Source organism: Mus musculus, chromosome 6 (assembly GCF_000001635.26).
Source record: "Mus musculus strain C57BL/6J chromosome 6, GRCm38.p6 C57BL/6J".
NCBI lineage: Eukaryota > Metazoa > Chordata > Mammalia > Rodentia > Muridae > Mus > Mus musculus.
In genome coordinates, this window is record NC_000072.6 from 97,326,276 (window position 1) to 97,352,871 (window position 26,596).

At 44.3% G+C, this 26,596-nt stretch overlaps 1 protein-coding gene across 6 annotated transcripts in view; it reads right to left on the reverse strand.

Annotated features, from left to right (window-relative positions):
• The window catches only part of Frmd4b (FERM domain containing 4B), a 330,791-nt gene that overhangs the window by 39,409 nt on the left and 264,786 nt on the right, over positions 1-26,596 (reverse strand). For all 6 annotated transcript variants that reach the window (NM_145148.2, XM_030255350.1, NM_001346637.1 and 3 more), the window contains 2 exons: positions 3,206-3,289; positions 1,958-2,023 (listed from right to left, as the gene is read on the reverse strand). In NM_145148.2, coding sequence (NP_660130.2) covers positions 1,958-2,023; positions 3,206-3,289 — 150 coding nt within the window. The remainder of the gene's footprint in view (positions 1-1,957; positions 2,024-3,205; positions 3,290-26,596) is intronic.

Sequence of the window (26,596 nt, forward strand, 5' to 3'; positions counted from 1 at the left end):
AACTGAGTAAGAATTCTCCATCAACTAGGAAATGAAATCTCCATTTAGCATGAGGGACTTTCCTCCCTCAAGATAAAATAATGTTTTTATGTATTATTTGAAACTTTAATACAATATATTTTGATCATGCTCATTCCAATTAGAAAGGATTTTTTTTTTTCGAGACAGGGTTTTTCTGTGTAGCTCTGGCTATCCTGGAACTCACTTTGTAGACCAGGCTGGCCTTGAACTCAGAAATCCGCCTGCCTCTGCCTCCCGAGTGCTGGGATTAAAGGCGTGCGCCACCACACCCGGCTAGAAAGGATTTTTTAATGGCATCTTGAAGACTAATTTCTTTGGACAATGTAATCGCTAACTTGGTAGGGTTAGTAATTGCCCTACATAGAAAGGGCATAAGGGGCTAGGTAAACGTGCCCACATCAAGCAGTGATACAAGTGCACAAGCTTGAACCCCACAGGCAAACATTAACCAGCTTAAACAGTTAGTGTTTGTAACCATGCAACAAGGACCAGGAAGGGTCAACAGGCTTCTTTCAAGAAAGGACCCTGCCTAACGTGCACACCAGCCATCAGGGAGATTATCTTTCCATCCTTGCTCCATCCCTGGCACTCTCCTCCACCTCACAGTTCTGGAGCACGGACGGTGGATGGCAATGTCAAGAGTTCAACCTTAGAACTGCTGGCTTCTACCTTCTGCCCTGAGCATCACAGTGTGTCACGGAAATGAGATTGGTTAAGAGGACTGTGTCTTCACCAGGGGGCAGGCAACCTGGGTCCTTGTCTCACTTCTCACATGACGTATGCTGTTCAGACTCTTTCTCATAAAGTTACAGCCCTTGGGAGTTACTCTCTGACTACTAGAACAGTCCCCAACTATGATAGATTGTTATCTTCATAACTTTCAATAACTTAGAAGTTACTGTATCTTAATAAATCAATGGTACCTCTATACAGTCAAAGACTATTGCAGACAATGGGTGTAGTGGCACTTAGAGTAGAGTCCCAGCGTCTGGGAGGCAGGTAGAGCCTGGGATTCAAAGCTATCCTTAGCTACTTAGTGAGTTCAGGGTTGTACATGAGACTATCTATCTATCTATCTATCTATCTATCTATCTATCTATCTATCTACCTACCTACCTACCTACCAACCATCAATCTATCATCTATATATCTGAATTGGATAGTTTTATGTCAGTTTCACATAAGCAAAAGTAACTGAGAGAAGGGGGAACTTCAATTAAGAAAATATATCCATAAGATCAGGTTGTAAGCAATCCTGTAGGACCTTTTCTTAATGATTGGATGTGGGAGGGTCCAGCCCATTGTGGGTGGTACTAATCCTGGGCTGGTAATCCTGGGTTCTATAGAAAGCAGGCTGTGCAGGCCATGGAGAACAAGCTACTAAGCAACACGCCTCCATGGCCTCTGCATCAGCTCCTGCCTTCAGGTTCCTGCCCTGCTTGAGTTCCTGTCCTGACTTCCTTTGGTGATGGACACTGATGTGGAAATACAAGCCGAATAAACCTTTTCTCCCTAAGTTCCTTTGGTCATTGTGTTTTGTACAGCAGTAGAAACCCTAACTAAGATTATCTACCTATTTATCCATCCATCTATCCATCCATCTCTCTCAACTATGGTCTGTTCTTGGTAGTAAGAAGAAACAGAACTCCATCGGCAAGTGTATTGTGAGTTCCATCCAAAGTAGAGACACAAATTGACTTTCCCTCTTCTTTTTGAAAATGTTGGAAGGTTTGGCATCATCATTCCTGAACTCAAAGCTAAGTCACCTTATCCATGCCCAGAATCATCCTCACCATTTCCTAGGTGGCCAACACTTCCTTCTCTGCTACCTGCCCCACACTGGAGAGTATCTGAACTGGTAACGCCCACCTATGGAATCACAGTGATGTTTTCTTTAAAACTATATTTAGACAAGAAGAAAAAAAAAGATACTTACTGGACCACAGCTTGACCCCGAGTGAGACCTTTGATTTTCAAATAATGCTCAATCACTCTGTCCTCACTGCAAAACAGGGAAATAAGCACGGTGACATGTGTCTTTCTGACATTCAGATTCCATTTCTATGTTCTTGGGCAGCCACTGGAAACCTGAGAGGAGCATCCTCACTTGGGAGGCATTCCTCTACTGTTTCTGTAGGACCCCACTCATTAGTTAGCATGTGACTACTCCCACTATGACCTCTAACTCTCATATAAGTATATGATTCGTATTCATATTTTAAAGTGTTGTTTACTAGGAAAGGAAACATGTTGAAGTTCTCAAATGGAAAACTAATATTCTAGATCCATCAGACTAGATGCAAAGTACAAATATTAAATACTAGTTGGAGATCACTGTTGAGGTAATTTTGAGCCAAAGAGCCATTCTCCTGCTCTTGATTTAAAAAGAGATATAGCTCAGTTGGCAGAGTGCTTTCCTAGCATGCATCATGCCCTGGGTTTGATCCCTGGTACCACATAAGCAAGGCATAGTGGCCCTCGCCTGTAATCCGAACACTTGGAAGACAAAGACAGAGAAGCCAGAAGTTCAAGGTCACCCTGAGTTACAGAAAGAGTGCTAGGCGGCCTGGGATGAGACTTTTTTTTTGCTTTTTCTTAGGTATTTGAGTCTGAATCCCATCTGAAACATTTTTATTATCAGTTTGGACATTGCTCTGTAGACAAAATCCTCTGATCTTATGCTGGAAGAGGAGAGACTTGGAAATTTCAGCCTTTCTTCAGACCCTACTTTACCCTACACTTCAGCTAGCTCTTTAGTCACACTCTGGGTGTGGCTGTGAGACCACTCTGAGATCAATCACCTCCCACCCCACCCCAGCCCACCCCACCCCAGCCCACCCCACCCCACTTCACTTTTTTTTAAAGAAACTTTCATTTAACAATGATTTGTTCAGAAGTTTCCAGAGTCTGAATGCAGTATAGGCTCTGTATCCAATTTCACTGTATATTTGGAAAATGTGTCCCAGCTTTCATATTTAAAGTTATCAGAACGGAATGTTTTATCATCTTTATTTCATATTTTTTATGTGTGTGCAGAAAAAGACCATTTTCAAGCTTTGGAGACTGAAACCACGGAGAGTATGCTTACAAGGGGTTCAAGTAATTTAAAAGAAAAAAAGAAATTCTCTTTCATCTGCTAGTACTCAGTGCTCGGCGGAGGCTCTGACCACGGCACGGGGCTTACCAGTAAGCGAGGGATGGATGTTCCTGAAGGGTTTTGGTTGGAAAGACTGGCAGTGTCTTCAAGTCTTTCCTGGCATTCTCATCGCTGGAAAGAAACCCAGTGTATTAATATCAGGCTGTCACCTGAAGAGACATCCAATCAGGCTTTGCGATGAAGAAACCTGAATGGTTATTGTAGGACTTTAGTCCCTGTTACTAGATACCGCCCTCCCATGAGACAACCGCATCATATACTTTGAAGTCTTTCTTCAATACTTTCTGTGAGCCTCGATTTCCTTATGTAACATGAGTGGGACTCAAGACATTTTTCATACTTTACTTTTACACAGCATATTCACATTCTATTATACAAGTTTCCACACTCTGGTAGCGTCATCCCAATCACCCCCAGGAGTCCCTCACACTCAGTGTGTTGGAGCACCAGTCTCCACTCACAGACTGCCTACAAGTTCTTCAATATAGACATCCCACGACAAAATGGTTTACATAGACACTGCTGTCGTTCCTGCCCCATCATCCCCTGAAATACAATAAACCCACACAACCGGCTTTGGAAAGTTAGTCTCTGCAAAAATCTCTGGAATATACGAGGAAGGGAGAATATGTTTCTGATTAACCCAAGGGAACCATCACATCAACCACAGTGAACTAAAGCGTACTTGTATACCAGTTGGGCATTCCGTAATTATAAAACTAGTTATTGTAAAATACTATAAATTTTTACAATTTATGAAATTATAAAAACGTTATATAAAATGGACAAATTCTAGTGGTCACGAGAGGTGTGGTCTTTGTGGAGAACATGTAATATGAGCTAGTAAGATCTGGCCATGTGCTATATGAGAGAAACGTTTCTCTAGCTGCCCCGAGTATTCAAGGGAGGAGGAAACATGATTCTAGGAGGTCTCTTAGCTCCTAGGAGGTGGACTTGAAAAGGTGGATAACAATCCCAAGAACGCTGGTGTTCTCCACACAGGCATGCTTACCCTCCCTCTCCCAATGGCCACATCTTCCTCTCTTCCTATTAGCTACACTTTGTTGAAAGCACTAGGCACTTAGCAGTGCATTTAGGGTCATTATTGTCCTGGTGGTAGACTGGGTGCCAGTCTTCTCATGCAGAAGGCATCATGATGCCCCATGTTTTTCTGGCAAAGCTGTGAGATTCAGAGATGCTGGCTCTGTTGCTAACTGCTCCTGGCTACTGTATAGAGGAGAAACACATTTGAAGTCAGTCTGCTTGGCTCCTATGGTCAGGTTCTTAAACACTGTGTTCTAACCCTGACTCCCAGCTCTCCTCCCAAGGTGCTGGCCTTAGAATGCTGAGCATTCTCAACTCTGCAAAGGCACAGCCCCTTATACCCTCTGATGGCTGACTTGGTTTGTCAGCGTGAGGGGATTTAGAAACACCAGAGAACACACACATCTGGGTTTGCATATCAAGCCATTTCCTGGAAGGTTTAAATGAGGAGCAAAAGCCCACTCTGAATGTGGGTGGTGCCATCCCATGGGCTGAGGTCATGGGCTGATAACGAGAGAAACCAGCTAACCACCATCATCCACCTGTCTTTGCTCGCTGACTATGGACACAATGTATTTAGCTGCCACATAATCCTTCTCCACCATGATGGGCTACACCCTCAAACTGTGAGCCAAAATGGACCATTCTTTCCTTAAGTTACTTCTTGCCTGGTTTTTGATCACAGCAATGAAGTAAGTAACTAATATGCACCCTTCCCCGAGATGCAAAAGAAACACTGGCAACAAGGCAACTTATAGACAGAGAGGTTTACTTTGGGTTCCAGAGACGCAAGAGTCCATCACCGTGATGGCGGAGAAGCATGGTAGCAAGCTCCAGATGTGGCAGCTGGAGCAGAAGCAGAGTGCTCACATCTGGATTGAATGTAGGAAGCAAGGAGTGAACTGAAGATGGCAAGAGTCTTTTGAAACCTCAGTGCTCTCCCACAGTGGCATACTTCCTCTAGCAAGGCCACATCTTCTAAGCCTCTTCAAACAGCCATCAACTGGAAACCCAGTACTCAAATGCCTGGACTACGGGACACACATATCTCATTAAAAAAACTACCACACTTCCCATAATACTGAAGCACACAAACCTCCTTATAGAGGATCATACACTGGGTCACACCATTCATCTAGAACTAATAGACCAAGGGAGCATCCATATGATGCCAGGGATCCAAAAGAGAAAGAAAAGAAGACAACAACAAACTAGGGACCAAAGTATGGTCTCCACCTGTGTGACCCACACCTATCCTCCATCCGTGTGGCCCACATCTACCATTCTGTATTAGATATTGCTCACTATTGTTACCTAGTTGAAAAGCTTCTCCTTGGGCCTGCAGAGATGGATCAGTGGTTAAGAATGCTGGTTGCTCTTCCAGAGAACCTGGGTTAAGTTCTCAGCACCCACACAGCAGCTCACAATTGTCTGTAACTCCAGTTCCAGGGGATCAGACACCTTCACCCAGACAGACATGAAGATGAAACACTAGTGCATATCAAATTAAAAATAATTATATGGCAGGCTGGAGAGACGGCTCAGTGGTTAAAAGCACTGACTGCTCTTCCAGAGGTCCTGAGTTCAATTCCCAGCAACCACATGGCAAATTGAAAGCAAAAGAAAGAAAGAAAGGCTTCTCCTTTGTTTTCTGGTTTTATCTATTCTAGAGATTTCTACGGAGATGAACTTTCCAAAGATAGTTGGGTGGGCCAACTGCATTTGGAGGATGATAGGGGAAACTACAGAAGAACGACAGCAATATCTATGTAAATCATTTTATCGCCAGATATTTATGCTGATGATTGTGAGGTGGGCTCCATGTTCACCCAATATATTTTCCTAAGAGGAGCATTGGGGGCCTACTTAAAGGTGAAAGACTCAGCTCACTTAATCACTACAGGAAGTGGAAAGTCTCTTGGCTCCTGTTCCTACATAAGAACAACGTTCCCTACTCACTTGGAATCTGAGCAGCAGCACTTAATCAAACTGACAATCTTGGAAAACTGGTTTGCACTTCCAGAAAAATCAAAATAGACTACAGTCCACTTTATTCATATTAAAGGTCAGCTGTCAACTCTTAGGATTATTATTTATTTTCTTAATAATTTCATGCTCTGTTCTTCAACTCTCCCATCCCCACCACACTCCCTTCTGTTGATTTTTGAGACCAGGGTCTTGCTATGTAGCCTAGGCTGGCCTCAAATTCATGATCCTTCAGTTTCTGGCTCTCTAATACTGTAGTACCAGGCAGGAGCCACCACAAAGGGCTGGGACAGAGCTTTAGGCAGTTGCTCAACACCAACAACCCATATATACTGCTGTATTTCAGATGCAGGTGAACCACAAAGCCTGTTTCAAGAACCCATGTTCCCAGGTCAACACCTAGAATCTCTTTGTTTTACAGTTAATTTTGTGGCAACGAGACTTCAATAGACTGGTAGTTGTTATTTCTCATCAATTTACCCATTCATTTGCAATAAGTGTAACATTCATGCCTAATGTGAAGAGCTCCCATACGATGTACTTATTGACTTTTAAGTTATAAAAATGAATAGTGTTGGAGAGATGGCTCAGTAGTTGAAGAACACTTGTTCTTATAGCAGACTTGGGTTCAATTTGCAGCACCCGCATGGAGGCTCACAACCATCTGCAATTCTAGTTCCATGGAATCTCTAGCTCCAGAGACTGTTTTCTGAATTCTGAAGGCAGTAGTCACCACACACATGTGATACACACACACACACACACACACTCATATACATAAAATGAATGAGAAATAACTTCAAACAAGTTATAAAAATGCAGTCAAGACAAAGGAGAAAAGAGTGGGGGTAAAGAAAGGGAGGCATTGTATCCATCATTCTATCCAATAAACTCTCAGATGAGAGTATGTACTAATGGATACTTGTAGCTCTGACACTTAACAGCTTTGGTCCTATGTCCCACTCAGAGGCAAGCATCTTAAACGCTGAGCTCATCATACACATCACTGCTGCCAACTCGAGCACATTCTGTGTCTGGCACCTAAACAGAGAAAGAGCTATGTGTTTCAAATGATAAGTACTGACTGCTGGAATCTTCGCACATGAATTTTGGTCTTGGAGATGTCATTCTGCCAAGATCTCTCAAGAATGATTTCTGTTCTAGACAGCCAGAACCTCTCCCCATCATAAAGTGTGATGTTTATGCTATCTTCCTTTGTTGTAAAATGTGGTATTGCCTAGAAATGCTGGCTGAATAAATCAATAAATTTCTAAAGGTTAGTCATGAGCTATCATGCTAAGCAATGAATATTCACTCTTTAAGAGCCTTTTTCTGGGGTTGGAGAGATGGCTCAGCAGTTAAGAGCACTGACTGCTCTTCCAGAGGTCCTGAATTCAATTCCCAGCAACCACATGGTGGCTCATAACCATCTGTTATGCAATCTGATGTGGCATGCAGGTGTATATAGAGCACTCATATACATAAAATAACTAGTTTTTTTTGATAGGGCTTTCTTCTGCACTAATCAATCACTGGGGGTGGGGGTGTCAACTAATACAGACACATTAATAGGAAAGCAGAGTGGGGATTATTTCAAGGAGTTCTGGTTTAAAGAGAAGCCAGCAGAGTTGGAGAGATGGTTCATCCATGAAGAATATACATTGCTCTTACAGAGGAAGTGAGTTGGGTCCCAGCCTCCATCTTGAGTGATTCACAACCACCTATAACTCCAGCTCCAGGGGATCCAACACACTCCTCTGAACTTACACACCAGCACTCACAAGTGCACAGCCCACACAAACACACAGATGAGCACATACATAAAAATATCATATATTTTAAAGGAGAGGAGCCAACAATGAGATGATCATATGCACGGGCTTTGCACCTGTGGATTCAACCAGCTATGGGTTGAAACTATGGAATCCTGAGTCTGTGCCAAACACAGGCTGACTTCTCCTGGTCATTATGGTATAAACAATACAGTAGCTGTGACCTACATAACATTTTCATTGTGGTAAGCATAATTCATGGACAGGTGATTCAAAGTAAACAGGAATGTGTGTGGGTTACAGGCAAATACTAGACTCCTTTATCCAAGGGACTGGAACGTCTGCAGATTTTAGCAGAAAGGGAGGGGAGATCTTAGGACCAGTTCTTCATGGACACCAATATACTACTGTGCTTCAGTAGCAAAGGAGCGATGGGTCACGGGGTGGAGGATGGGGGCGAGTACAGCAGTGATTTTATTTCTATGTGTTGTAAAGGAGCATAGGTGACTCTGTGCATGTGTTAGGACCTGTAGGACTACACAGAGGTTGTCTGTGGACTTTTATCACCAACGGACCACACATCTGCAAGAGATTGCTATTAGGAGATATCATGGGTGGGAAGTAGATGAGCTAGAGAGGAAGTCTACATTCTCTGCTCAATTTTCCTTTAAGTTTAAACTCTAGAAAAAGAAAAGTCCACAAAGAGCAAAAAGAAGAAAGAGAACTTCTTTAGGTTGGTGGCTTGCCTGCCTGCCTGCCTTCCTTCCTTCCTTCCTCCCTCCCTCCCTCCCTCCCTCCTCTCTTTTCTTTTTTCTCTTCTCTTCTCTTCTCTTCTCTTCTCTTCTCTTCTCTTCTCTTCTCTTCTCTTCTCTTTTCTCTTTCTCTCTTCTTTTTCTCTCTTTTCTTTCTCTCTCTCCCTTTCTTTCTTTCTTTCTTTCTTTCTTTCTTTCTTTCTTTCTTTCTTTCTTTCTTTCTTTCTTCTTCCCTCTCTCCCTCTCTCTCCCCCTCTTCCCCCCCCCTGCCTCTTCTTTCCACCAGGCTGGACTTGAACTCAAAGATCCACCTGCCTCTGTGTCCCAAGTGTTGGTATTAAAGGTATATGCACCACACCCAGCTATTTTTCAGTTTGGGGGGATTTTGCTCCTCAGAAGACAAATGCACTGAAGCTTCTTGATAGTCACAATTAAGGAAGGAACTTGCTTAAAGTTATTGATATGTTTTGGATAGAGGGCAGAATATTGTTCTATAGGGCACAGTACAGCATAGAACTCTCTCACTCCACTGTTTATAGAGCTAAGGTTAAGAAACCGTGAATTAGAGCATCCCAAAACATCTGAGGCTGTCAGGTACAAAGCAGTATTGTGTGCATGCCTTGGTGTTCATTAGAATACAACTCCTCTCCCAGCAGTGTGGGCTTGTGGTGCTTGCCTTCAATCTGAGCACTTGGAACCTAATAGCAGGAGGATCTGGAGTTTGGTACAGAGTGAGTTCAAGGCCAGCCTGGGCTACAAAAGATGCTGCCTCAAAACAAAATGAAATGAAACAACAACAAAAGAAATTTTAAAAAAGAAATTTTAAAAATGAAGCAAACAGGAGGAGGAGAAAGGAGAGGAGGGGGGAGGAAGGAGAGGAGGAGGAAGGGGAGGAGGAGGAAAGGGAGACAGAGGAGGAGGGGATACCATCACAGATTTCAAGTATGGTGACACATTCCTGTAATCCTGCCATTAGGAAGGCTGAAACTGAGGAGGTCCCAAGTTTGAGGCCAGCCTAAGTTACATAGCATTTCCAGGTCAGGCCAGCCTAGGCTATACAACTAGACCTGGTCTTCAAAAACAGCAAATCGTAGGTAAGAAAAGAATTCTGAGAATTCTGTCCCACTACTTTTTTGAAGACTCTCTTTAACACACAATGGCTTTATTTTCTCATGTCCTTCCAATTATAAACATTGGAGAGCTTCGATAGAACTGCATAATGTGAGTGACACACAGAGACAGGTACTAGAAATTCAAGTGGGTGTTGGGGGTGGTGTAACCCCAGCACTTGAAGGCTGAAGCAGGAGGATCACGAGCTTGGGGGAAGTCTAGGGTACACAGTGGGACTCTTCGAAAAAACTAACCCTGAAACGGCAAGATAAACAGCATGGGACACTGAGGCATGACGGGAAATAAAAAGGACCCTCAAGCAAAAGATAACAAGAGTGAGTATAGCACAGGTCTCCTTGACTTACCCATTCTAAATTAAAACTATCAAAACAAAACTTACTTGCTACACCTAGCGTACCAAACAACACATCTTGGTTGAGCAGCCTTAAACATGCTTAAAACATGCCGGGCTGGGGAAATGCTCAACTGGTAAAATGTTCTCTGTGCAAACGGGAGAACCCACGTTTGATCCCCAGAACCCACATGATAAAGATGGGCACAGTTGGTACACAGTCTCAGTGTTGGGAAGGTGGAGACAAGCAGATCGCTGGTGCTCACCTGCCAGCCAACTTTGCCTATATTGTGAGCTCCCGGGCAGTGACTGTCTCAAAACAAGGTGGATAGTTCTGGTGGAATGGTATTGAGGGTGACCTCTGGCCTATATGTGCACATATGCACACATATACATATATACCAAACACATTAACTTACACTTGACAGAACTACCTGAGACCACTAAAGTCGTGATATTTATTAAATAGTATTTTTGGCAATGCCAATCACGTGGCTGAGTGGAAACTACTGCTTGCCCTTTGCTGACATTTCTTTCCATAAAGTCAGACCTGGACATACATGAAGAGGTGAGGATTTTAATCTTTAATCTTGCCATCCCTGAGGTGTGGGACAGCCATCATATGGCCCAATTCAAGGCATCCCCACACTACAATAAAGAATGAAGAAGCGCCCACTCTCTCCCATAGGCGGAAGCTGAAATCCTCTCCCTTCCCAATTAATCTAGATGGCCCATGTTTAACTGCATGCTAGTGGCAAGGGTGCCTGGGATGTGTGCTTTTCATTATGTGGAGCCCCAGTGTGAAGTTCTAATAGTGTGAAAGGGAGATTGGATGCTTGGGAAAGATGATCGATGATGGTGATCGATAATATTTCCCCAATCCCAGAGAGCTAATTTTTGATAGACAGGACTGCTGCATGACAATCGTGTGTAAAGACAAACAAGCAGCTGAGCAAACAAAAAGCCCAATTCTGCAGAGTTTTATGCAAAATATCAGAATTTCACTCAAGGACTGCCCTTCATATCAAACATGATAGCAGGCTACTACTGTTCATCTGCAGTCTCACTGGAAGTTTGTGTGTGTGTGTGTGTGTGTGTGTGTGTGTGTGTGTGTGTGTGCATTCTTCTCACCTTAACTTGGCTTCCAGTTTAACATAATTAATTATCAGTGTAAATTGTAAGTAGTGGAGGGTGAAGGAGACATGTAAGTAATTTATATAAGCATGGAATCAGGGAACACACAGATGCCCAGGAGAGAACACAGACTTGCTTCTCTGTATCTAAAAGGCCTCCTTTTGTCAGTTTCACATCTGATGTGCTGTGTAGCACATACACTCTTCATAACCCCATGATTCTAGTTTCCTACAGAAACCTTACTTAATGCCGGAACACATCCAGAAAGTCATCACTGATGCCAAGGAACACCCAGCTTTGACATCTAACAACAACAATAACAATAACAACAATGGCTCACAGAAAACTCAAAGGAGGAATGAGGCAGACAGCCAGGCAGATAACTGAGGTCAAACTTGCAACAAACTGCAGCAAACGAGGCATCCAAATGGGCAACAGATAGGAGAAAAATACTCAACAACTTTAGAATTCTGGGAAAAGCAGACTCATCTTCAGTGAGATCCTGGTAAACAGCAGACAATCAGACTTTTGAAACCGTGATTCCATCTAAATTATCCCTAGATCAAAGTCAATGGAACCTCCGATCCAGGTTTTCATGAGGGTCAATTATTAGTAAGATCCTTTGGAAATCTGCATACCTAGAAACATACAAACTTGGGTGAGGTTTACACCAGCATTGCTTACAGTAACACACACACACACACACACACACACACATGAAAATACATACATACATACATACATACATACATACACATATGCAATAATATGCGTGGAAAGTATAATGTAGTACAATGCTTGCCTAGCACTGTGAACCCTGGGTTTGATTGTCAACATTGCATAAAGTGGGGGTGACAGCACATAGCTGTGGTCCTAGCATGCCAGTGGTAGAGGCAAGGAGTGTCAGAAGTTCAAAGTCACCCCCAGTTACATAATGAGTCCTCAGAGACCCCAGGAACATAAGATCCAGTCTCAAAAAACAAAACAAACAGCCCCCCCCCCCGCATCTCCAAAAACTAGGCTCAATAAAATTGCAGTTTATTCATGTAATGGAATAGCACATAGCAAAGAAAATAGACTAGAGCTACATATAACATGGATGAATCTGACTAACATGGAGCAAATAAACATCGTGGCCTGGTACTGTGGGGAATTCTTGTAATCCCTACACTCCAGAGGTTGTCACAGGAGGATTCTAAGTTCAAGGGCAGTCTGGACTACATATTGAGACCCTGTCTTAAAAACAAAACAACAAAACAAAAATACCAACCAACCAACCAACCAACCAACCAAGCAACAAACCATTCCATATACAGAAGATTCAAAGTAAGCAAAATGAAGCCAGACAGCATGCAGATGCCTCTGAGAACAGATATGGCATTGTATTGGCATGGGATGGGAGAGGAGGAGGGGTTTGGGGAGGGTGTGTGACACAATAGCGATGACAGGGGAGAGTCCTGGAGGCTGTGGTTCTGTGGATGCACAGTCTCTACTTCGTGCTGTACATGGCCTGTGCATTTTTACACACTCCTCAGTAAAATAATTCACAACAGGTCCTACCAAACGTGGCCAGCAAGTGCAGGAAGGGCTGCGAAAGGATGAGCTACCACTTACAATGGGAGTGCCTTGATGCTAAAGCAAGAGGGTGGAGCCACAGCCCAGAAGGGAATCCAGCAAAGGAACATTATTCCAGAGGGTTAATTCCAATCGTGTTCAGAATTTAGGACCAAACAGGATTTCACGTCTGAGTGCACCACAGTGGGCTGAGTGACTGTTTGTTCACCCTCCCAGAGACTGTCCCTGGGGGCCTAGAACCCAGTGAAGCCACACAGTTTGCTTGCAGGGACAGCTAGGGCTGGCTTCAGAGAAGAGGGCCCCTCTATATGGCTGTCCAGGCAGCACTGTTTATAGGAACCTGGATCAACCTCTGAGTGCCGAGAGCGCCTGAGAGCAGCTGGGAGGTGAGGAGACCTCCTGGGGACGTCTCTGCCTTTCACTAGCAATAAATCCACTCACCCTGGCTAGACATTCCTGACCCTGGTGGTGATGGGTATGTGATTACAAAGGAGTACCTGACCGGAACTGTCATGAGGGACTGCTTTCTCAAGCTCCCAGTCAGACAGAAAGCCCAGAGAGCTACACTCCTTGCTTCTCAGGGACTACACCAACAGGCTTTTCTCTGTCATTGCAGGGGAGTCAAGAGAATGGACTTGCAGGTCAGCAAGATGGCTCAGCGGGCAAAGGGGCTTGCTACCATACCTGATGAACTGAGCTACATGCCCAGACCCATATGGTAAACAACTCCCAGAAGCTGTTCTCTGACCTCCACATGTGTACTGTGACATGTTTGTACCTATGTACACACACACACACACACACACACACACACTAAAATAAATAAAATTGGATTTAAAAGAATTTTAAAGGACACACATTTTATCTGATTGCCCAATCTGAGCCCTCCCATTGGGCATTCCAGCATTCCCCTTCCATATTCCTGAAGGAAGCTGCTCTGACCTCCCACCAAAGACATCATTCAAGTAACAATTTCTCTGTGCACCCCCAGCTCATATCCCCCTGGGCCGTATGTTTTATTCCATTGACCTCAGAAAGCCCTGTTGGAATGTGACATACTCAATGTTTTTTGAGGAAGCCGCACGGTTGGCAAAACTAAAGCCACCCTCTGCGTGTGCCGAGGCACATGTGTGGGAAAGCCACCCCCAGCAACTGGGAGCACCTGCTTATGGCAGACTGCAAGCTTGCTCACAGTCTCGATCAGCCACCTGCCATTGGCCGGACTTGGCATGGAAGGGAGTGTCTACAATTAACAGCACGGCACTTGTTAGCACAAAACAATCACTGCTGTTTGTGCTCCGTGTGGGGGAAAGCCTGGGTTTCTAGGGCAGTTGAGAGAAAACAAAGCAGGGCCGGGCAAGTCGCTCATTTGGTAGAGCGCTTGCCTAACATGCACCAAGTCCATCATTCAGTCCTTAGCATTGTACAAGTCAGGCGTGGAGGCCCACAAAAGCCTGAGGGGCAGAATGATGGAGCGGATGAAGCCAGCACAGGACACATGAGACACTCGCCCCTCAAATAAAAAAAGAAGACACAAACGGAACCAAAGCCAAGCCCAGGCCCCGCCCACATTTTACTTGGTCTATCAGTGCCTTAGCATTTACGGCCCAGAACCAAGGTGCATAAAAAGGTACAAGTTTAAATTCAAGGACCAAGGAGAAATGTTGGCAGAAGCTTCGTGTTCCTTACAAAATTAACCTGAGGGGCTGGCGAGACGGCTCAGTGGTTTAGAAGGATTTCTGCTCTTCTAGAGGACCAGAGGTGAGTTCCCAGCACCTGTGTCGGGCGGCTTACAACCACCTGTAATCCCACCTCTAGGGGAATCTGGTGCCCACTCCTGGATCCTGAGGACACACACCTGCGCTCATATATGAACATACAGAAGGGCAAATACACATAACACACAAATACAAACAAATCCTTTTAAAAAGCTAACTTGGAAATGGATCTCTTTTAACATTAGCATCTAAGCATGTATATGTGAATTAAAAACAAAACAACAACAACAACAACAAAAAACCCAATAGTTAATTTTCCTGGTTGAGCTTGCCATGAGAACCCATGCGTAGAAACCCAGAGCTTAGGAGCCTGAGACAGGAGGCCTGTTTCCTGCAAGTGTACAAATACTTATCAGACATGAACTGAAGGGTTTGCAGGCAGGCCTCCAAGAATGAAGCAAAGTCCTACAGCTGGGGATTCTATTTAACCCCATGTTCCATACAATCAAAGATGCACTGTTGGAGAATGGACCTAGTTCCTAATACCTGCTAGTCCTTGGCATAGTCTGGCAGAGGATTTGCTGAGGGGGCCCCTTCTCTGTCTTAGCTAAAACCCCATACAACTCGTCCAGGTTCCCGCCTCTCATGAAGAACGGGAGACGCTTAATAATCCCTAACAGTTAGAAAAGTGTACTTTCATGTCTGGCAGATAGTTGTAATGGGGGTTAACCAAGCTACTATCTGAGCTTGACCCAGGGTTTAGGACTAGCACCTTATCTAAATTATGTGCTTATTGACAGAACCTTGGTTACTGCTTAGAAACACAGTTTCCTTGACTGCTAAGGCAGGTGTGGATAACGCCAAGGGGTTAAACACTAAAGGGTAGGCTCCTATTTCCTATTGGGCAGACAGAATGCTGCCCCTCACATATATCCCTGTGACATGGGTGGGGCTGTGACTCAGAAGTAGTGTGCTTGAGGCCTTGGGCTTGACTCCCAACCCTGCAAGGTAAGGAAATAAATAAATTCCCATTCTTTCAGTAATCTGTGGAATTTGGCCTTCAGTAGTAAACTTTGCTTCTTATCCTCTTCCCTTGGACTTGACCCCACACCCTTCCTTTTCTCTCCTCTTCTCTTTCTTAGATAAGGTCTTGTATATCCCAGGCTGGTGTTTATTTGCTAGGAAGACCTTGAACCACTGGTGTCCTCCTACACCTAACATGACAGGCATGGGCCACCATAGCCAGTTTCTGCAGTTTAGGAGTCAAGCTGAGGATTTCCCAGACTCTAGGCCAGCGCTCTACCAACTGAGCCACATCCCCAGACCTGCTCAGCTAAATCTGTTTACTAGTTCCTAGGGGAAATGATAGTAAAAATGGCAAAAAACGCACCACATGCCCTCCCTTACACAAGACGAACTCACCAAGTTTTCAGTTTGGCGTGGTATGGAAGTGTAATTGTGTAATTTCCATGCTCAGTATTGATCTTGCCCCTGGCTAGGTTTGACTGAATCTTTCAAATGATGCACTGGCACTACAAGGCCTACTCAGTTATGAAGCCATCATAGTAAGCAAACAGTACTGGGTTGTTAGTCTATGATGCTCAGAAAGTCAGGCGTACTAAATACACTCAGGCTCTGAAGACAGAGATGTGGCTCAGTTGGTAGAAAGACTGTCTGGCATGCATGTCCTGGGTTCTACTGCATGAGCCAGGTCTGCTGGTATACACCTGTGATCTCAACACTTTGGAGACAGGGACAGGCTGATCAGAAGTTCAAAGCCTTTCTCGGCTACATAAGGAATCAGAGCCAGGGACAGGCTAATTGGGCTGACCTACATAAAAACGTGTTTCCCATTCAAAACCCACTGAGTGACAAAGGCAGCAGTCTGACCTATCAAGTGGGTGAGGAACGGGTGCAATTGAATCAACACAACACAAAACAGGTTCTGTGGGCAGTGACAGGAAACATCTATCCAAAGCAAGAGAATTGACCAGGAGGACTGACCCAGCCTTCTGGGTGCCCAGCCCAGAAGAGCAGTTTCAGGAGAGTCTGGGTGACCTTCTAGTGACACATCATGATGCCATCACTCAATACTCTAAAGTAGTCTTTGAGGACAAAGGTCCACAGTCACAGGGTGGCAAACCCCTGGTCTGCATTCATGGCATAAACATTATCATCCCCATTTCACAGATGGGAAAACTGAAACTTAAGAGGTGAAGTGACTTAATCTCACATTAAGGACAGTGCAGTTATAGTTCCAGGGATATGCTTTAGCAACGTGGGATCGCCTCGCCCAGGTTCCTCAAGGAGGGGACAGAAAAACAGGAAGGGACAGAATTGACAAGGGGAAGATCTTTTTAGCAAAGGGCTTCAGATTTCCTTATTCTGATGGCCCAGATGAATTTCTTCAGAATGTGTGTTTCATGGGTGGTGAGTGCCTGTTTTTTGTTTGTTTGTTTGTTTGTTTTGTTTGTTTGTTTTTTGTTTGTTTGTTTTTTTGTTTTTTGAGACAGGGTTTCTCTGTATAGCCCTGGCTGTCCTGGGACTCACTTTGTAGACCAGGCTGGCCTCCAACTCAGAAATCCGCCTGCCTCTGCCTCCCGAGTGCTGGGATTAAAGGCATGCGCCACCACGCCCGGCTGAGTGCCTGCTTTTAAGTCTATATTAAGTCTGGATTAATTTAAACTGGATTAACTGCATAAAGGATTTAAACATAGATAAGAAGACTCCACGTGTTACCCTTCTGTCATTTGGTATTTCTCCAAGTAAATCAAACCAAACTACAGACTGCATGTCTTTTTGTAGCCAAATACACCAAGTCTAGTCAACTTTTGGCATTTTGGGTGGGGAGGGTCTCACGTAGCCCAGGTTGGCCTAAAAACTTGCTGTGTAGCTGAGGCTGGCCCTGAATTCTGGATCCTCCTGTGGCCATCTCCAAAGTGCTAGGATTACATGCATATATAATTATGTCCAGTTCCAAATTCAGGTTTTTGAAAACTGTTTTATATATGTGACAAAGCCAACCACAGTGATTTTCAGTGTAACCTTAAACCAGATAGTGTAAACTCTGCCAAGCAGCCTGACTTTCAGGTTTCCCTGATGCCCAACTCTTATCCTGACAACACACGACATAAAAATACTTATGATAACATTCCTGGCCATTGACCTATATCTGTTACCACTATGGGATAGGATGAAGACTGTAAGAAGCAAGTTTATCTGAAGTTAATCCTGAACAACAACAAAGTTCTATGTAGCCAAGAATGACCTTGAGTTTAGCATCTTCTTGCCTCTACTTCCCAGGTACTGGGATTACTGTCTTATGCCACCATACACAGTTTCCATGGTGCTAGGGAGTGAACCCAGAGCTTCAGGAATGCTAGGCCTTCACTTTACCTGACTGAGTTTATCCCTAGCTTAAAAATATAGGACCCTTCCCTTCCCGTCATCCTCACCAGGGACATAATACTATGCTATGGACCTAGATTCTAATGCTATCTTGTTTTTTTTTTTGTTTTTTGTTTTTTTTGAGACAGAGTTTATCTCCATAGTTCTGGCTGTCCTGAAACTCACTACACTATGTAGAACAGGCTGACTTTGAACTCACAGTGATCTGCCTGCCTCTGCTTCCCCAGTGCTGGGATGAAAGGCCTGTGCCACCACTGCCTGCACCATTTCTGATTAATTACTGTAACCAGTTTAGAAAAACTGCTTATAGATGAGAGTCAATTCTGTTAGCAGCTAAAACAACCTACTACCTTCATCTTCTGCCTATATAGGCCAAATTTTAAAAATACACAGTTCCAACCAGCCAGGTAAGCGAGCAGAACTCACTGGTCCCAGCTCCTGACTTGACAGACGGAAAAGAGGCCCAGGCATGTTTGAAGAATTATCAAGGCCCCACACTAACTAATAACAGGACCAATAGACCAGAGAGTTGCATCTTGGAGACATGGAGTTGAGCCACCAGGTAAGAAGAAGAGCATAGAGTTCCAAAGAGGGAAGACAAGGCAGGGAGGGGCTAAGAACAGCCCAGTGTCTGGACAAACGGGGACCCTCCTAGCCTCCTAAGTTAATGGAATCTGAACCATTCTTACCAGTTCTCCTGTCACCCCAGTTAATCATGTCTGGGTCATACATTAAACCAAGTCAGGTGGTAGCTATTAGCAGAGAACAAAGCCAAAAAGAATTAAGTAGCCATTGTGTGCATCTCTGCTGAGCTAGGTTCCCCTTTCATCTCCACAAAAGAGCCTTCTTCATGGGGCTCCAGGTGTGAGCATTCATTCTTCGGCTGCCTCTGGTCTCCAAGCTTCCTGGGATCTCTCAGCTCTGCTTCCAGAGAACGGTTCAAAGGGAAAATCTAATCACTGGCGTCTCAGGATTCCAACCCCAGGCACTTGCTCCCCTTGTTTGTGTTAATTTATTTTACTTTGTCTTCATATCAACCCAAGGCGGGTGTTATTTCTAATTTGCTGGTAAGTAAACTGTGGTTTGAGGCATACTTCTGTCTCCCCCACCCCCTGTTGTACCAGAGCAGACACAAAAGCAGCTAAGGGGTACCTTAAAAAGTGACCAAAAGACCAGCGCTCTACCTATTATTTGTACCAATAAAATTTCAGGTTCAGAATTAGACTTAAGACTAGATTTAGGGATGAGGCTCAGGTGGTAGAGTGCTTGCCTAGTGTCTTAGTTAGGGTTTCTACTGCTGTGGAGAGACAGCATGACCACAGCTGTAATTGCGGCTGGCTTACAGTTTTGAGGTTCAGTCCATTATCATCATGGTAGGAAGCATGATTGCATGCAGACATAGTGCTGGAGTTCTACATGGGCAGGCAACAGGAAGAGAGAGAGAGACACTAGGCCTGGCTTGAACTTCTCAAACCTCAAAGCCTACCCCCAGGGACACACTTCTTCCAACACCTCTTAATAGTGGCATTCCCTGTGGGCCTATGGGGCCATGTTCATTCAAACCGCCACACCTAGCACACAACATTCCCTGATTTCCATCCCCAGTACTGCATAAGCCAGGCCTGGCCATACAAGCCTGTAATCGAAGGACTCTTGAGGTGGAGGGAGAAAGATCTAAAGGTCCAACTCTTCACACTTAGCTACACTGAAAGTTCCAGGCCAGCTTGGGAGCCACAAATCTGTCTCAAAAACAAAACCTCTGAGCTCTACAGCTAAAGAGTACTGGCTGTTCTTCCAGAGGATCTGAGCTCAATCCCTACCACCCACATGGAGGCTTGCAATTGTAACTCCGATTCCAGGGGACTGTGGGCACTAGGCACATACACCTGCTTTCTGGCCTCTGTTGGTGCCAGTCCAGGCACACTTATGGTACACAGACATAACATTCATACATATAAAATAACAATTTTAATTAGAAAATACAAACCAAAACAAGGTCTCTAATTGGATTTGGTTCCAAGCTCCCTGTTCCTGGTTGTGTGGTCTCAGATAAATTAGCCTTTATAAGCCCAAGTTTCCTAATTAAAAACAAAAAAAAAAAAATTTTTTTTTTTGAGACAAAAATCTCACTTTTCAGCCCTGGCTAGCCTGGAATTCACTGTGCAGATCAGGCTGGCCTTGAATACAGACGAATCCTCCTGCCTCTGCCTCTGCCTCTTGAGTACTGGGATTAAGGCATGTGTCACTATGCCCCAGCTTCCAAGTTCATTTTAAAAGGAGGGATGGTGCTGACATGCTCGTACTGTTTTTGAGAATATCGTGACAGATGTTAGAAGGCACCGCTCGCGCTCAGTAAATGTTTGCCTTGCTTGCCTGTCACAGTGCCCAAGCGAGACTCTACCCAGGGGAACTGTTACCAGTGTGTTTATTCTTTTCTTATGTCGGTGTATTTATTTTGTCTTGGAGGAGTGTGGGCACACCTGCTACAGCCGGGGTGTGGAGGTCAGAGGACAGCTTGCAGGCGTCTGCTCTCTTCTTCCACTCCTTGGGTTCTAGGGATTGAACTCCAGTTGTTGTCAGTCCTGGTGAGGAGTGCCTTTACCACTGCGTTACTGTGTAACAGTTACTGTGTTGCTGAATTCTTACTATCATCCAGGAGAACACTCAGTAAATAATCAAGTTAGTGCTGTCAGAAGAGGTGTTTAGGCCAGTCACACTAAAATATTCTTTCTTAGTTAACTGAAATTCCAAATGAACTTTGTCTTCTCTGGGTTTCTGTTTGCTAAATCTGGTAACCCCAAGGGCCTGTAATAAACTGCAGGAGGAAGGAAATGGAAGGTGTGGGAAGCAAGAGTCCATGGCAGGGATGGGTGTGTGACCTGCACATGCAACATGACAGTCACATAGGTTATTGGTGTCACCAAACACCTTGCCAGTGTCAGGACTCTGTCTCTCTCCGCCCTCTTGGAAAGACTTGTCCTGACCCAGGACATATGCTAGTGTTCTAGAAAGCTCTGTCAGTCAGCTGGAGCTCTTTTGTCATTTCCTTTCCTCCTGTGGAAAAACTTTAAGGTTGTAGGCTGGACTGGGACCAACTGTCAACTTTTTTTTTTTTAAAGTCTAAAGAATGAACATGTAATGAGAGTTTTGTTTTTTTTTTTTAAACCATTATCCAGTCTGCAGATGACTCCTGTCATGTCTGCTTTGAACTATCAACTCCTAATAACTGGCAGAAACAAACCAAAACAAAACAAAACACCTACAAGAATTATTTAGGCTGAAAAGAAGGTTAACATAAAGACCTATAAATATTTTAAATAAAAATATTTTAGCTCTCATCATATAGATAGGAGCAGAAGGAACCAGAGTTGTCTTGGAGAGCTATTGATTTAAATAGCTACAGAATTTCAATTTTTAAAGTAAGGCAGTTTCAGAGATTGGCTGCTAATGGGAAATGTGGCGAACAGGGCTGACCTGTACTCTTAAAATCCAGAACTCGAAAACTGGAAACCAGGAGAACAAGAATCTGCATGCATGCTGTTTTCTCCAAAAGCACAGAGAGTCAGAATCTGCAAACTTCCTACTAGGGAAGTCAAGATTATATAGAGTCAACTTGAGGCCTGGAAGCTTTGTCGGTTCTTCCTACCTTAGGTAACTCTGCGCACTGACGGGTGGGTTAGCTGCGTCGGCCATGTTGGTACAGCCAACTGCAACGGGTTATGTTACAGCTCCTGTCATCACTCCATGTTTCCAGAACCACACCAAAAGATGTGCAAACACTCATCGGCAGGAATGCAAGATGCCTTGCTCACCATGTCAGCCTTAGCTCCAGGGTGGCGGGCCTCTGAGGACTCCAAGTAGTTCATGCCTACCACTCTCTATTGGTACAGAAGACTGACCGGTCCATGTCTGAAACAGCCAGCCATTGTCAACACCACACGGAGCTTCACTCCAGTCTCACAGAGTCGTCAGGAGTGGCCCAGCCTGGTCCACTCTTCTGGAGAAAATTTCACTGGGTCAAGAGGACAGGATTGATCTCCTTGGGGGTGCAGGTGGGGTTTCTGTTCTCTTAGTTGTAGCCCATCCTTCAGATGTTTAATATAAGGTAATTTAAGGTACAGACTATACAAGCTGCAAAGCCTCTGTTGTTCCGCAAGACTGTGGTTAGTGATATAAAGCCCACAGAACAGTGGTCGGGCTGTCACTCAGACATCAAACACTGCTGATGTGGCCCTTCTAGAACTCAGTGTATGTAAGTAGACTGAAACTTGGAGAAAATATAAGAAACTTGGTTTGATTTTTTTTGTTGTTGTTTGAACCAGGGTCTGATGCAGCTCACGCTGTCCTCAAATTCACCACACAGCCCAGGGTGACGGCATCTAACTTCTGATGCTCCCACTTCTACCACCCAGGAATGTACCAACAGGGCTTTATTCAGCTCTAATTAGTACTGGGGACATCGTGCACGTTGCCAAATGGACAACATCTCCAGATCCTTTGTTTAACTTTAACCAAACATCACGAAGAACGCACACGAAGAAACACACTTCTGTCTGCGTGTGGGTATGTTGAATTCCTTTCCATATACCATAAAGTCTTATTAAACAAACGAAAAAAAAAAAAAAAACCCTTTTTGGAGACTTTGTTTTTTACACGTAAGAGTGTTTTGCCTGCACAGATGTCTGTATGATGCATGAGTGTAATGCCCACAGAAGCCGGTGAGGGTGCTGGATACCCTGGGACCTGAGTTACTGGCTGTTGTAAGCCAGCACGTGAGTGCTGAGACTAGCACCCAGGTCCTCTTGAAGAGCAGCAAGTGCTCATAGCCACTGAGCATCTCTCTGGCCACCATAAACTTAGTAATTCACTAAATCTGTCCTGAAATAAGACAGACGTGTTCAAGTCTGACAATTTCCATCTTTGCTAATAAGTGTGTATTACAAGTTTGTGTTTTCTCTGAGATTCAAGGAAGCCCCTAACACACTTGATTCATCCAGGGCTCCAAAGCGCAGTGTTCTTACCGGTAAAGTGGGACAGCAATAATGCCATTGTCCTAGGCCTGCCAGGAGGGTGGAGGAAATAATAAAGCAGCCACGCCAGGCTGCTATTACCTATTCAATGTTACTTGAGACAGACTGGGTTTCAGACAGGGCAGCTACCATATCCATCAATTTGTTTGAAACCAAGTGGTTAAATTCCAAAGCTCTCAGGCATCGCTAATACCTCTTGGCTCATGCAAGTCCTCAGTTCAGCGCCTGACCTCTGGGAGCTGTCTGCTTGCTGTTGCTTTCTCACACTGGTGTAATGAGCCTGGGGTCACTGCTGTTTACCTATGAAACCTAGTTTCCTGGTGCACATAGACACCCTAACCTGGCATCTAGATTCTGCTCTTGCCCCACAACTCTACTTGCTGCTCTCTCTTTGTTCTCCTCAGATCCCCCACAAGAGTTTGCCCCAAACAAGCTCTGCTCAAACTCTTCTTCCAAAATGCCTTTAAGAATAGCAAGCCCCACCCTTCTCGGTTCCCTTCCTGCCAGGGATCCTTCAAAGTACTTAAAGTTAACATTATTGTGACCAGTAGGAAGCCCTGCTCTCAGAAGGCTCATTAGGAGTGGAGAGGGGACTTCTTTTTGCTTTAAATAGCTGACAGCCTGAATTTCCAAGTCAGCCCTTACACCGCAAAGATAACAAAGTGCTTTGGTAACACAACACAGGCAAACAGAGAATTCCGGAAAGCTGACCCGGCTTTATCACTGACCTGCCAGGCCAGCCACAAGCAGGCAAAAGGGGGTTTCGTTTGGTTTTGTTTCTAAGATCCTGAAAGCTGAGGTTACCAAGTAACTAAGTGTTGGGATGCTTCTGTTCGGAAGTGGAAGGACTTAGATTTTCACTTCACTTCTGGGTCAGAATAAGGGTCTGGTTTAACACCTAGCTTCAAATGGAAGGAAATCTTACCAATTTATGGTGGTGCTATAAAAATGTCCCTATTTCCCATGGGAAAGGAACTTCTCTGGATGTCTGAGAGCAATTAACTGAGGGGTGGGGGTGGGGGGGCTCAAGCCTGATTGCCACCAAGTTTCATTACATCATGTGAACTGTGATTTGTCCCCTCCCCACAAATAAATATAAAAAAAATTTTTTAAAAGAAATAAAATCTATCTTAAACACACACACACAAACATGCACACACACACTGGAATAATGTCAGGCTCAGATACACACAGATGTTCACCGCGACATTATTTGCAATCGCTAAAACATGGGCAACAACTCGCATTTGTAACAGGAGAATGGTACACATGTCTATCCATTTAGGCATATATATCGGCAATGCCTGTAATTCCACTAGTGAAAAAGGGGAGGCAGGAGGGTCAGGGGGTCAAGGTCATCTATGACTCTACAGTAAGTTTCAGGCCAGCTTAGGCTACATGAGACACTGTCTAAAAACAACTGCAACCAACAAGCATTCTGATGGTATATCAAAGTGATAATTCCAGAACAACTCCGGTCATCTCACAAATATTAATTCAATCCTTGTACCAACCTATGGCATGCTTACAATTATTACAAGTTGTCTTTCATGTTCCAGGAAACTAAGGTTTGGGGAGGTAAGTTTTTTTTTTTTTCAGATTATGCAGGCAGTACATGGAAGTCTTAGGGTTTGAATGAGCCTGTTGGCCTTGTAGAGGCCAACTGTAGGTCTTTGCTCTAACCATGATGACATGGACTGATCATCATTTTATTTTGCCTGATTTTCCTACATTGGTTCTATTTAAAAAAAAAATGTTTGGCAGAAGAATATACACTGCCCGTCAGGGAGGAGATTAGACAGGGGTGGGTGATGTTGAATTCTTTTCTATTGTCACCTTCAGTGACAGATACTCATGCCTTTTGTTCTTTTTATCAATACTTAATGCCTTTGTAAAGTACACTTTGTAATTTACAGCTCTTCCACTCCACTAACTTCCTCAAGAAAGACCCCAACTCACAGAGGAGGCATGGAAAGAATAAACAGCTCCTTTGGGGTAACCCTGAGAGTTTGTGCGAGGCTCAGTGTATATAAGACTCAGTTTATCATGTTCTCTTCCACTACCTGGTTTGAGATGGACAATTTCAAGAGAGTATGTGACACATCTTCAGCCTTGGGCTCCTCAAGGAAAGTCCTAGAATCTGGTTGAACATAAGGAAGGGCTGGGTAAGACAGAGCTAAGTCAACAATAGCAAACTACCATCTAAAGCCGAAATGTGTACATCCCTCAAGGAAGATCACTCACAGCCTCCATCTGTGTCAGGCCCTGGGCTCTCCCTAAGGAAAGCTGGTGACACCAACCTTTTCTCTTTTGTCTGCCACTGTGTTGTTACTACAGCTTTCATGGACCCACCTTTGTCTCAAAACTCTTCTCAGAAGGAGGCAGGAGACCAGACAAAATTTTGGTGTGGATTAAGAGGAAATTAACCGCTGTCACAGCTGAGGTGGAGTCAGAGCTGACGGCTGCTGACCTTGACCCAGTGACCTTCACATATTTAATTCACAACAGTCCTGTAGGCTAGGCTGCCTTTCACTGATGTGAACACTGAGGCTTACAGTGTCTGATGCCTGCATCCCTCACAGGGTCAGGAGCGGGGAAGGGAGAGTAAACGTTCCACACTACAGAGGCCGAGGCCATCATAAACTGACTTTATGACTGCCCATATAACCACAGACTTTATGGATACACAAAATCATATACATACATGTGCACATATATGTATGAAAGTAGGAGAGGTTGAGAAGATGAGTGGGTTAGAAGTTGGGGGATAACGGTGAGATGAGGGGGTAACAACAAAGCATGACTTACTGCTGTGAAATGGGCGTATGGACTCAATCCTTATGTATAACTAATACACAACAACACACATATACACATATACACACAAACACATACACACAAACATAGGCTCACATAAACACACACACCATATACTCTCAATGAGAGTGAGTGGTGAGTAACTGAATAATGGGGTGTCAAGTGGAAACCCCTGCTCTATCACTCTGAATGTGCATGGTGAGGAGAGTAGATTATTCTTCAAGGACTGGAAGCTGTCAAGCTCTGAAGGCATTATTTTATCAGCCCGTTACTGAGCACAAAGCCTCACTTGGGAAGGCGATCTGTAAATAATCTCTGGGTGAAGCCATCAGAAGTGGAATGTTAGCGTGGCAAAGGCTAGTCTTTCAATGGGTCACAGGCCTGGGCACTGCTTTCCACCAGAGCTCCCCCACCCCCACCCCAGTTTTGACAGTTCCCACTTCTCTACCTACAACCACTGCACAGAAGAGAGAGCACGGGAAGGGGTGAAAACCCACACACTCTCTGCTGATGTGGCCAGCGAGACACTTAACCCTAGTGTCAGCGCAGCAGCAATGCGGCTGCTGGGTCAAGTGTATGAAGGGTGAGGTCCCTTCAGGGCAGCTGCAAAGAAAGGCCCTATTAATCCCTTAACTAAGCAGCTGATGGATTTAATCTGTTTCTGCATATGTTAGAACCCCTTACACACACCATCATTATATGCTTACCAAAAAAAAAGCA